The sequence below is a fragment of the Melanotaenia boesemani genome, chromosome 7 (genome assembly GCF_017639745.1).
Source record: "Melanotaenia boesemani isolate fMelBoe1 chromosome 7, fMelBoe1.pri, whole genome shotgun sequence".
Lineage (NCBI taxonomy): Eukaryota > Metazoa > Chordata > Actinopteri > Atheriniformes > Melanotaeniidae > Melanotaenia > Melanotaenia boesemani.
The window spans coordinates 27,951,478-27,964,324 of record NC_055688.1 but is presented as its reverse complement, the minus strand read 5'-3'; the positions used below and the strand labels follow the sequence as shown (position 1 = coordinate 27,964,324).

General features: G+C 38.2%; 1 protein-coding gene across 1 annotated transcript; it reads right to left on the bottom strand.

Moving 5' to 3' along the window:
• Window positions 1-2,246: 2,246 nt before the first annotated feature.
• hspa4b (heat shock protein 4b) lies at window positions 2,247-12,582 on the bottom strand. Its single transcript, XM_041990224.1, has 19 exons — window positions 12,262-12,582; window positions 11,319-11,376; window positions 10,957-11,097; window positions 9,979-10,101; window positions 8,506-8,605; window positions 8,240-8,373; window positions 7,894-8,138; window positions 7,699-7,775; window positions 7,405-7,556; window positions 7,159-7,265; window positions 6,938-7,071; window positions 6,535-6,719; window positions 5,840-5,935; window positions 4,878-5,033; window positions 4,667-4,792; window positions 4,435-4,542; window positions 4,224-4,343; window positions 3,972-4,133; window positions 2,247-2,796 (listed from the first exon to the last, which is right to left on the bottom strand). Exons 1-19 carry the CDS (start codon window positions 12,366-12,368, stop codon window positions 2,590-2,592), a joined length of 2,538 nt encoding a protein of 845 aa, XP_041846158.1. The 5' UTR covers window positions 12,369-12,582; the 3' UTR covers window positions 2,247-2,589.
• Window positions 12,583-12,847: the final 265 nt, after the last annotated feature.

Below are 12,847 nucleotides of genomic sequence, written 5' to 3'. Positions count from 1 at the left end.
TAATAAGAAGAACTGAACAAAAAATGGAAAATAAATTAGACTAGATAGCCTACAATATGTACAATGCGGTTAATATTGAAGACCGACTCTACAGTGCTGAGTTATGATAAATGATTTCCTGTGCTATTTTGTATTGCAGCGTGGTGGAAACCATAGACAAAATTACGTATATTATGTCTATGGTGGAAACAGTGTGAGGTTTCCCATCATGATGTGTGTCCAGTATATTATTAAGTTGGAAGTGTTCTGGGCATGGCACAGATTGGGAAAATGGTGGCATATATATAAATGAAGTATGAACCTTTAAATGAAATAAACTGATTTTAAGAAATTATTAACTGTTTATTACAACTAAAGTAGTCATCTCATGTAAAAAGTAAGGATAAATAAATAAAAGTAAACAGTCATTGTGACCTGGTTAATTACAACAACCATTTTTTCACATTAGCTTCGGGATTTTAACAACTCTAGTAATGTCAGATTTTATAGATCTATTTGTGTATAATAATATTCAATATCATTACGTTATACACTCAAATCAAACTTAACATTTTACTTAACCACATATTTATTTTCATTTTTAAGCTGAAATGACACTTCCCACCCTGACAAGAGAAATACATTTTCTTTAAGTATATTATGTGCTGCGTTCACTTGTAGTTTGATATCTAAGGTTTATCCAAGTAAAGGTCAATTTCCACCCCTCCCTGCACCAGGTTACCCCTCTGGCTCCATCCTTAAATATCGAAAGTGTATCTTCAGTGATTTTCTTTTATATGCCATATTTTCCCCACTTCATACTTCATCCACAAGGCAGCTGTTAAACAAATATATAGTATTTCATTTTCAAATTTTGTTGAAAGGGACATTATATTAGAAAGGATGAGAGTACTGTTGCGATGATAAAGGAGTTATAGCTATGGTTAATATACAAACCTTGTCCCTCGTAAAGTAATAATAGTTATACAATTTAAAACACCACATGTTTTTTTTTTTTTTTTTTTTTTTTTTTTTTTTTTTTTAACCTGTCTTGTCCAGCATCGTTGCAAACAGAATGATTGTCTGGCTGCCGTCTGATGCTGGGCAATTTTACTCTATCAAGCAGGGATTTATACTACATGTATAAAGTCCCTCTTGATGACATGAAAAACTTTATTAAATCAGACTCTTAATGCTGGACTCGACCGGAGGGGACAGAGAGAGAGAGAGAGACAAGAAAGTAGAGAGAAGAGGGAGGGGAGAGAGAGGGACAGAAAGGGTGTGGGGAGTGCGGGTGGGGACTTGAAACATCATACAGAAGACCATGTAATCCATACTACTTACAACATATATAGCTAAGATCATCCTAGCCAGTAGGTCATTACACAGCTAGTTGGTAATAGTAACAATAATAATAATAAGAGTAAGAGTAATAATAATAATAAGAACAGAAATAATAAAAAAAAAAAAAAAAAGGAAAAAAAGATATGATAACACCACATGTTAAAGTCATACATTTTTATTGGCAAAGTATAGGAGGATCCAATCAGAAGAAGAAGAAGCTTTATTGTCATTGTACAAGAATACAATGAAATTGGCAGTATCTGTCTCTATAGCAGCTACAAATTCACAATGTTAAATGTTAATAAAAACTAAAACTATAAGTAATAAACATTAAGTGCAGTTAAACTGTTACATATAAAAGAATGGTCTATATTAAAAGAGCAAAAAAAAAGATCAAATATGAGTATGAAATATTACAATGCAAAGCATTATTTGAGAAATGTTGCTGACGCATTTATACATAAATTACACATTGTTACCACTAGCTGTTACTAATAGCTGCTGTTGCTCATTTTGCAGTGTCAGGATTATTTAAATTGTTCACTATATTTCCATTCTTATAGCCAAATTTTGCAGTGGCGTAGCCATCGGATAAGTGAGACGTTAAAAGAACAGTATTTTCCTCTGAAGCAGTTCTAAGCCACATCTTGACTTTATATGTACCTTATAAATGTATATAAAGAATAATGAGTAAAAGTTTATAAGAATTAGTAAAATTACACACAATAGCAAGGAACTGAGAACAAGACTGGCAAATTTAAATAATTTAACCACCCCCCTACAACTACAAAATGACTACAGTGGAAGCTGACTCCCCTCCATGCAATAAACACACACATATTCCCAGAAAAAAATTTATGATATTTCTTGTGTTAATAGCAGCTACTGAACTGCTGGACAATAACGATAACAATAGTGCAAGAGATTTTCAATCACTTTATTAAAACCATACTGTGACACAGACCAGAACACTTACAGAGCACACAACAGAAATAAATACCATCATGTGTACAGCGCTCATTGTCAAACAGAGTTATTGCAGCTGGCTTTTTGATTTAAGTCATCCAGAAAGAGAGAGGGCATGCTATGTCATCAGACAGAAGTACCACCACAAGATTGGCTCAGTGTGCTCAACACTCTGCCTGCTTTTTATTGTGAGGTACAGTTCCTTAAACACTTCACCAACTCTGATATGCAGCCAGGCTGCATCTCAGTCTGACTCATTCAGCTCCTGTTCAGCTTTGCTTCAGGACGCAATGGGCTGCTTTAATCAAGGTCCATATCAGGCTTGCTCTCTGTAGTGTCTGAAGTTGGATTGCCTGTGTTGTCCGTCGCCCCTTTGTCTGCAGTTTCTTCCTGGGGTTTCTCTTGACCGTTGACGGGACCGTTCTGCTCTGCTGGAGTCTCCTCCTTGGGAAGCTCCACCTTTGGCTTAGGCTTGGTCACAATGGGGTTGCAAGCTGAGAACAGCTCCTGGAAATTCACACACACAAAAAAATTATTCCATAACATAATTAGGGTGAAGGCATAAAAGTTATTGATGCATCGACACAAATTAACACTGCACTCAAGTCAGACACCTGCTTTGTTATTTTATTAATTTATTAACGTATAGCAGCTTCATGGGTATTTATTTAGTGTTGCAAGAACACCTGTTGGGGTATTACAGGAAATGTGCATGAGAGTGAAGAATTATTGTCTGATCTGATATCTTTGGACAATTCTGAATTGATGCACATATTTTATTCATTCATATATATATATATATATATATATATATATATATATATATATATATATATATATATATATATATATATATATATATATATATATATATATATATATATATATATATTCTAATATATTAATAATATATACTAATATATTCTTTAGCTGCTAATTCTCTAGCAACACAATGTTAAGGAACACAATAGGCGAAACTTGAAAATGTGCAGCTCACGGACCGTCTGTGGCGGGCACAAAACAAACAAGATGGCTGAGTGTGAAATCTGACTGTCATCCTCTGCATTTAAAGCTAGCGTATGGAAGTACTTCTGTGGTTGCTTTGTTTGCTCGGGAAGTCTGCTACATTTGGCGAGGTGTGGATGAACAAACAAACTGACGCTCATGAAAGAAGCAAACTCTGGTCCACCTACAAACTTAGCTCTCAGTCGCCTCAAGTGAAACAACTACAGGAAGCGGACTACAACAAAAAGGTCGTTGTGGGTTCAACACAGGGCATTATGGGTAAACAACACCAAAAGAAAACACATGTCAACAAACAGAAGTTGTCCTGCATTAACCAATAGACGAAGGAGTTTTATTCTTTGTCGCTTGTCACAACAAATACGAGAAACCATGTTACACATTTCTACTCGGAAAGCTGGTAAGTAGTAGTAATGAAGTAGTCACACGGAAAAAAGATGCATCAAGATCTATCAGTAACCGTTTTATATTCAGTAATTCCCATTTCCTACCAGCTGTCCAACAACAAACTAAAGTGCATTTGCAGCCAAACCTAACTAAATTATTATATGACTTATGATATTTTCCTGTATAGGAATCTTCCTTATTACATTTATTGGATTTTTACTATTTAGCACAGTGTTTAGTACACAATGAAGCATCCAGGAAAACATTCTCACCTTTGTTTTTGCTCTGATGTCTTTGACTTTGACAGGTGGATCCACTGTGAGGCTCTGCTTGCTTTGCTGGTTCATGGTGCTGTTCATCCAGATCATTGCATCGTTGGTCTGTCTGTCCACTTTGGCAACATCTGCTTCATCTAAATGGTCATATTGCTCCTCCTGGAAAAACAAAAGCAAGTATTGAAAGTAGTATGAAAACATGCGGTTTAGGACCATGTGCCTCCAGTTTTTCAGGTTAGTTTTCCTCACCTTCATCTTATAGGCCTCAACAAACTTCATGTACTGCTGAATTTGTTTCCCCAGCTCCTCAAAAGCTTTGGGTCTCTCCTCAGCCTCCATAAACCTGTCCTGGATGGGTTGGCCAAGTTTCTGTAGCATAAAAGACACACAGCAGTTTAAGAAACAAAAACCTCAAGAAAATCATGGAGAGGAAAAATTAAGGTGATTACAGTAATATTACCTTTAACTCTGCCAACTTGTCAATGTACACCTGTTTGGGTTGGTCCTCTCCATCTTCATAAAGCCAGTTTTCGGTGTCCTCCAGTTTTAATGACAAAACATCCCGGTCCTGAAAGAAAATCAGTCATTTTTACGTTTTGTGTTAAATATTTTTGCATGGGGATTCTACAATTATTCAAAAAGTGATCACATCTCCTGACTTGAAAATTAATCAGAAGTAGCCTTTTACTCACAGAGTCACCGACAAACTTCTCCAGCATCCCGTGCAGTTTGTCCCTCATGTCGTACACATACTCCTCTACATTATTCTTGGCATCATTCCTCTCCTTTTCCAGCTTGTCTTGCATGATCATCTTGCCCTACAAAGAATTTCAAAAGCAAGTGTTACAAGGCGGCAGTCTGAAGTAGGGTTGTCTTATGTGTAATAGTTGAAATTGTAGTTACCTCATTTTCTACAAAAAGGTTGAGCATGTCATTCGCTAGCTGCCACTGTGGACTGTTTTCAATGGGAAGCTCCAGCACTTTTGTTTTGACTTTGGCCTTTTTGGCTTGTGGGGGCTGGTCGGACTTCTTCTCCCCTTTGCTCTCCTCTGTACTCGTCTACAAACAAAACAAAATAGGATTCAACAAAAAGATTCAAAACATAAAAAACTTAAATAAATTGGAAAACATGCTATGTCACCTCCCTTTGTTGTTCAACATATATTAAATGAAATATGAAGATTAAATTTATTTGTATGGTAATGAGCTGTGGGTAGTGGCCGAAAGAACGGGATCGTGAATACAAGGGATAGGGTGAGAAGCTCAGTGATCCAGGAGGGGCTCAGAGTAAAGTTGCTGCTCATCCGCATCGAGAGGAGCCAGATGAAGTGGCTCGGGCATATGGTCAGGATGCTTCCTGGCAAGGTGAGGTGTTCCGGGCACGCCCCACTGGAAGGAGACCCTGGGGAAGACCCAGGACACGCTGGAGGGACTACATCTCTCAGCTGGTCTGGTAGCACCCCGGGATCCCTTTGTTGAGCTGGCAAATGTGGCCGAGAAGAGGGAAGGCTGGGTTTCCCTGCTACGGCAGCTGCCCCCATGACCCGACCCCAGATAAACGGAAGAAAACGAACTGACGGACGGATGGATTTATTTCTAAGATGTAAGACAGAAGCTTATTCACTGTTTCATACATTAAAAATTGGACTGTGAACTTGTTCATTTGCTCTGAAGTGCTCTACAAAAGATGTTTTGTTGTGAACTTGCACCATATCATGTCAAATAAACTTAATTCATTTAATGTTTTAGGCTATATTTAGTTGTCTGTATTAGACTGTAACAAAAAACAACAGCACCAGCTGCTCTGACAGTGTGTGTCCTAATAAACCAATTTTTAGACATTTTACACAAGCACAGCATCTTACCTCCATCTCTTCATTCTCATTTGGTGTCTTCTCCTCTGTTTCTTTCTGAGCATCTGCCTGAGCTTGCTGTCCATCCTGATCAGTTTGCATCTTGGTCTGTCAAGGAGCAAAAATGTGATTTTTCTCTGATGACATTAGTATGACAGACAGTTTAGATATAAACAAAACATCAATCAAAACAATACATTTATATGAGTTTGAGACTGTGTTGGATTACCCACTCCATCTGTTATGTTTCGCTAGTGTTTACATTTTTCTGTGTACTGTCTGTGAAGCCCCTACTTTAACTTTGTGTATGTAAGCTAACCCAAAATAACCATGAATGTTCTCAAAGCCTGATGACTTCTTCGTCCATGGCACTTCTGTCTGCAGTGCATTCAGTTGATTGCACAACTGTGAGCTGGACTTATAAAAAGGCTATTTAAAAAAAGTTTACGTGTTAGCAAATACTTAGTCAAAAATATAAACACACACACACACACACATATACACACATTATATATAAAATATATATAATACAAATCATTCAGAGAAAATGCTGAGACACATAATATCTATCATTACATGGTCTAAAAGTACAGATATAAGGATTATAGTCCATATCATCAAGCTCTGAAGGCAGCTCACACACATCTTATGTGCAGTGAAAATCTAAGAACCACTGCTTTATAAGGGTGCTTATTTGGCTGTGTTACCTCTCCATCTTTGTCAGCAGTCTGTTCAGTTTCCATTGGTTCCTCTGTCTCATCAGACTTTTGGACTTCGACCAGGGAGGCGCTGGATACGCTGAAGATACCATGAATGTTCACCCGCACCTTGACTTTCACCTTTGAGCTTTCACCAGATGCTTGTGGGACAACCTTCTGGATCAGAAACTGACCTAATGGGAAGGTAAAAATAAGTAGGGAAAACAGAATTAATGTCTCTTCTGGTGCTCTTTACAATAGTAGGTGAATACATGTATCCAACTGTGCTCATAATTACAAATTAAATGTTTTTTAGGCATATATGAAACAAACTAGTGTTCAAAACATGACAGGATGCTGATCTTGCATTGTTTTTTTTTCTCCAGATCATTAGGAAGCTCTGATTTCTTACCAATAGTGGGATCAGGATAAGGCAGCTCATTTGGACTACTGTAGTAGGCCTCCAAAGAGAAAGGCTCTTTCCGGTAGAAGGTCAGCACTTTGGAGAACGGTGCTGCATGGTTCTTAGGAAATACCTCACAATCACTGAAACAACGAACAATCATAATTACAATAGTGTGAAACTATTTCAGTATAACTTTTTTTTTAAAGAGGATTGTTTTATAAATATACCTTAAACCTTCCTCTGCAGCAGAATGCCACTTCAAAGAGACTGGATATGGAACAACATCTGTGATGGAGAATTCACGGACTTTGAAGGCAGGAGACAGTATAGCACACTGTGGAAAGAATCATGTTTCTAATCAATTATTTCACACAGCAATAGATGCTAAAGTTCCTCAGATGCCAACAACTGATCATTTTGTTATGAGATATGGGAGGGCTGTAATTAAGATGTAAAGCCAGAGTGTGTTGTACCTGCAGGGCACATCCTCTAGCCACAGCTTCATCAGCATTCAGTGTGGTGCTCAACTCCTTCCCAAAGAATTTGCTGATTCTCTCTTTGACAGCGGGAATCCTGGAAGCCCCACCAACTATCTCAACTGCATAGATGTCTTCCTTTTTCAGCTCTTTTGACAGGATAAATAAAAATTAATTATTTACGGTTTAAATAAGTAACACGCGAAAAGCCTATATTTCTGGACTGATTCAACAAGGTAAGGGTAAATTTGAACTACAAAAAAATAAAACTTTCAGCTAAATTATACTCACTGGCATGTTCCAACAGGCTATGCAGAGGAGGCTCTACCCGGGCCAAAATATCCACACACATCTCTTCAAACTGACCCCTTGTGCATAAGAAAACATGAATCTGAGTTATTTTTAGGAGGAAAACCTACATTACTTTTAAATGAGCAGATATAAATGACGCATACAAGCAGCAAAATAGTATGTAATTTATTTTACCTGTTCATTTTCCCAGTGACGTCAATGTCATTCATAAAGCACTCAATGTTCAGTGGCAGGTCGGAGGAGTTAGCGCTCATCAGTTTTTTCAGTTTTTCACACTCTTGGTAGAGCCTGACCAGAGCCCTGGGCTTAGACTTGACATCAAGCTTGTACTTCTTGCCAAATTCTTCACAGAAATAGTTGACGAGTACCCCATCTAAGTCTTTTCCTCCCAACTGTGGGTCACAGGCTGTAGCAAGGACCTGACAGGCAGGGAAAGAGGTGACAAGATGGTTGTGAATATATAACAAAGTCAATTATGCATCAATAAAGCATGCACTGCAGGTTGATTTTAGCTACACACCTTGAGTTTGCCCTTATTAAAGGCACACACCGATGTCTGGTATCCAGAGTGACCCAGGTCCACAAATACCACATTCCTGGCTTTCTCCTCAGGAGCAGGGAGATCCTGTTTATAAATTCCATATGCCAATGCAACTGTAAGGAAAATGGTTTAATTATTAATCAATGGGAGCTAGAATTGTTGTTGAAATGCACCCTGACTCCATGTTAATACAAGCGGAGTCTGACAACAACAGCAACATTCTTGCCCAAAAAGCTGGTATGTACCTGCAGTTGTTTCATTCATAAGTCTCAGGCAGTTGAGTCCAGCAATCTGAGCAGCATCTACCACTGATCTCCTCTCTGCATCAGTGTAGTAGCAAGGGACCTGGTTTACAACCAACAAAGCAAGGGTTAGTGAGAGGCAGAGATGGGGACTCAAGTCTAGGACTTAGATTGTACTTTCTGGAAAGTCGTATTTCCAGTGGCTCGAGACTCAACTTGGACTCATGATGTGAGACATTAAACTTTTTTTTTTTGTTTTTTCCTTGATCTTCTCAGACACAACTGCACGTGAAATCAATCAAAACAAAGGCAGTACCGGTAAACACATCTGTAGCTGCAGCAAACGTCTGTGGTAATAAATAAAAAATACAGGATGGATCCACAGCATCCACCTTCATCCACCTTAAAACACTTGAAGAGATTAGTCACTGTAATATCAAAGCTTAACGTTAGTATCTACGCTAGCAATGAGCAAAGAGCCACAGCGGTATGAACATCATCTTGTTACTACCATGGTTAATGTTGTTAACTCCATCACATTGGCTCCACTGAATGTGTTCAGAAAAAGAATGAGACATTTACTGAACACAGTTTCCATAAACTGACTTTGCCTTGATGATGTTAACCTGGGACAAACTGGAATCAGACCTACTGTGAGATCTCTGTTATTTCAAGCCCTTTAAAAACATATTAAGATTTTTCTGATGCACTAGCACAGGGATCACCAACTGTGGACCTGTTCAGCCACTGTACTGCAGGTTTTTACACGTTTGCCTGCTGCAATACATCTGAGTCAATTTATTAATGGGTCATAAAGAGGCTTGACAACAAGCCGTCATGTGGATCAGATGCATTGCAGTAGGGAAATGTCTAAAAGCTGCAGGACAGTTGGTGAGCCTGCACCAAATTGTAGCATATTGACCCTCCACTCTACATTCAGGAAAAGAAAATGAACTGCGTAAATTTCTATGGGTCCAGAGGGAGTGATGAAGAAATGTCTAGAGAAGGACAGAGCATTTTCCAGTTTAAGCTAAAGATCAGTGCTGTTGCAAAATGCTGGTGGATAAAGGATGAGAACTGAATTTAAATTCCTTGGATATTATAATGCAGAATTCTAAGCAGAGCAGATGACAAGTGAAAGTGACTTGCAACTTGACTTGAATTTGAACCCATTAGACTTGAGACTTGACTTGAGGTCAAAAACTTAATACTTGACTTGAACCTGCAAAAAAGGACGTGTGAACATCTCTGCTGGGAAAATACAGTCAAGTTACCAAATCTTGACAATTTAAAACACAAAGGCTATGTCCACCAGTCTCTACCATTTTTTTTTAATCCTGTCAGACTTCATTTGCTATTCTGTTAATTTGATGCAGGAAATCCCAACTCTGGACAAGTCTGATCAAGAGAAAACACCTGTGCTGGAGAGGCAGGGGTGTGTCAGAGCTTTTGGCTTTGTTAAGGCTGCATACTTACAGACACAACACAGTCGGCCACAGGCTTCTTTAGTGCATTCTCTGCCGTCTCCTTCAGTTTGGTCAGCAGCATGGCAGTGACCTGCTCAATGCTGAACACCTTTTCCTCCTCCATGTATGTCACCTTTAGTAAATTAATGTAAAACATGAGTTAGTTCAACATTAGTATTCTGTGATCATGAGTGACATTGGTCCTATAACACAAAATCAGTCACAAGGCATGGCAAAATAGTCATGTAATCTCATTTTTACATCCAGCAATAAATCAGGTTGTCATGCATACACAGTCTGACTTATTATGGTCACATTATATCACCAGCTGGATAGCTCCGTTGGTAGAGCATCCGTCTCCCATGCAGGAGATTAGGGTTCGAGTCCATAGAGGGTGAGCCCACAGGGGTTGAATAATAACACACCCCCTGTTGGGTCCTTAGGCAAGACCCTGCCTAACAACTGCAAGTTGCATTGGATAAAAGTGTCTGCTAATTGACTGTAATATAATGTAACATTACCAAAATAAGAAACATTTTAGGTAACAAATCTTCCAATCCCAATCAATTTTTAGAACATACTCCTTTTACTTTCACTGTATCACTTCCTCTGTTCAAACTTTATCAACGTTCAGCTTGCAGTGAAAAGATAGATCTTTATTTTCATTGTCACTTAAAAAAAGGAACAAAATTGAAGGTGCAGCCAACTCAAGGTACTGAACAAATACTGTGTAAAAAGAAAATACAGTGCAAATAAGTGATAAACAAATTAAAAACAAGTTTTTAACCATAAATGAGGTGAACAGCCATCTAATCAATCAAATTTGAACAATAAGTGGAATCACTTGTATTACAGACCACTCTGAGATAGTAGGGTGGAAATTTAATGCTCTATGCAAAATACTGTGCTGTACTGTGTCTGAGCAACAATCAAATGACTAAAAGTTTAATCTGAAGTTAAACACGGAGGCCTCTTTCTTTTTTCTTACCTTGATGCCTGTTGTTCCTGTGGGCATTTGTGCAATATCGTAGACCAAGCTGTTTTTAAGGGATTGCACAGACGGATCTGAAAATGCTCTGCCATGAAACCTCTTGAACCCTTGGACTGTATTCTTACAGTTAGTGACAACCTGTTCCAAGAAAAACAGAAATGCAATTCTCTTTTGGACTCACATACACAGCCAAACCAAATTGTGAGTTTATATCTAGCATACTTATTCTATGCTGATAATGGACTGAGTGTAAGCTGTACCTATGTCTGGTACTGTTCACACACATAATGCACAATAACCCTAACCCACCAATCATTGATCATGTACCCAGTGGGACCCAGCTTCTGGAGCAAACATACCTGGCTTTTTGCAGCAGCACCAATTGACCGATTCCGTGGTCCAAATGAAACACATGCTCTAAAAACACGAAACACAATCACATCAGTTTTCTCATAACATTTTATCTTCTTTAATCTCACAATAATTCTGCAATGAAATGTGATCGAAAAAGTAATAAAATTACTAATTTTAATAATAATAATAGTCATTTTGGTTTTAGTAAAATAATAATATAGTTGTTCCAAGGATAAAAAAAAACTAAACATTTAAACAGAAAAGCATTTCACAAAGCACAACAAAAACTGAAACATCAAATCAACCATTTCAGAAACAATAAAAAAGGTTTTGAAAAGTCAAACATTTATTTTAGAAAATAAAAGTAGTATAATTAATTTCACTGTCTTTTGTAAGTCTTTGTAAATAATGGTATGTTAAATTAGGTGCTATAGAGCTTCTGTTTTTCTAATGTTTTGTGACATTTTGTTGCGCTCTTAAGTTTCTCTCTCTCTCTCTCTTTGTATTGTTTCTACTAAATTGTAAACTATGCGTCTTACAATCAAGTACAATGGATTGATAAACCGTTATTACAGCCTGGAAGCAGCCGGCCTCTACAAATCATGTGCACGTTCTTGACATCAATCACCTGACTGGACTGCTCACAACATTAGTGCCTAGAATACCTGTTATAGTTACTATCTACAAGAAGCAACTATCAATATGACGTTGTGAAACACGCCTTCTCTATTCAAATAATTACGATTAAGCTAAGATAGCTTTAGCCGTGGCACTCATGCCGTTTCCTGTTGTGAAATTTGTTAGCATGCTAACTAGCTAGGTAGCAATGTTAGCCTCTACTGATTTTATGATTAACTTGAAAGGAGAATGCATTCACATTTAATACCTGTTATCAATACAGACAATATGAAACAAATCATACACTAAGATGTTATAAATCGTACTTACGGTGTACACCGATCGCTGTATTCATTGGCGACAGTTTCAATCCCTCCGGCTCTGGCTACCGCTACATAGCAGTTCAGAAACCCGACGTCAAAACCTACAACTGACATCTTCACTAGCTAACTAATCAAAGCAGAGTTATAAGGAAGAACAAAAAAATAGTCAAACGCTAAAAGCGACAACAGCAACTACGGTGGGATTCAGTCAACGAACGGTGATCCACCCTTGTTCTTGTTCCATTAAACTGAGCAGCAGCATGCGGTGCGCCGGTGAGATGCGTGAGAGCGTTCAGGAATTTTCTGACAGCCCTTCGACCAATAGCATCACGCCGCAGGAACGCTCGAGACCCCACTAATATACCCCACCTACAGGTCAGAAACGAAATAGCAAGGTAGTCGGTATTCTGTACTTCATCTGCCCGTGTGTTATATACTTGTTGTTGTTCATTATAAAACTTGAATGGAACGGGAACGATAGAAACGTACAGAAATGTAGAAATAGGTGACAGAAGATGTGTTGAAGTGTTCCCATTCATCTATCCATCCATCCATCCACCCGGGAAAGCTGGAGCCTATCCAAACAAGTTGCA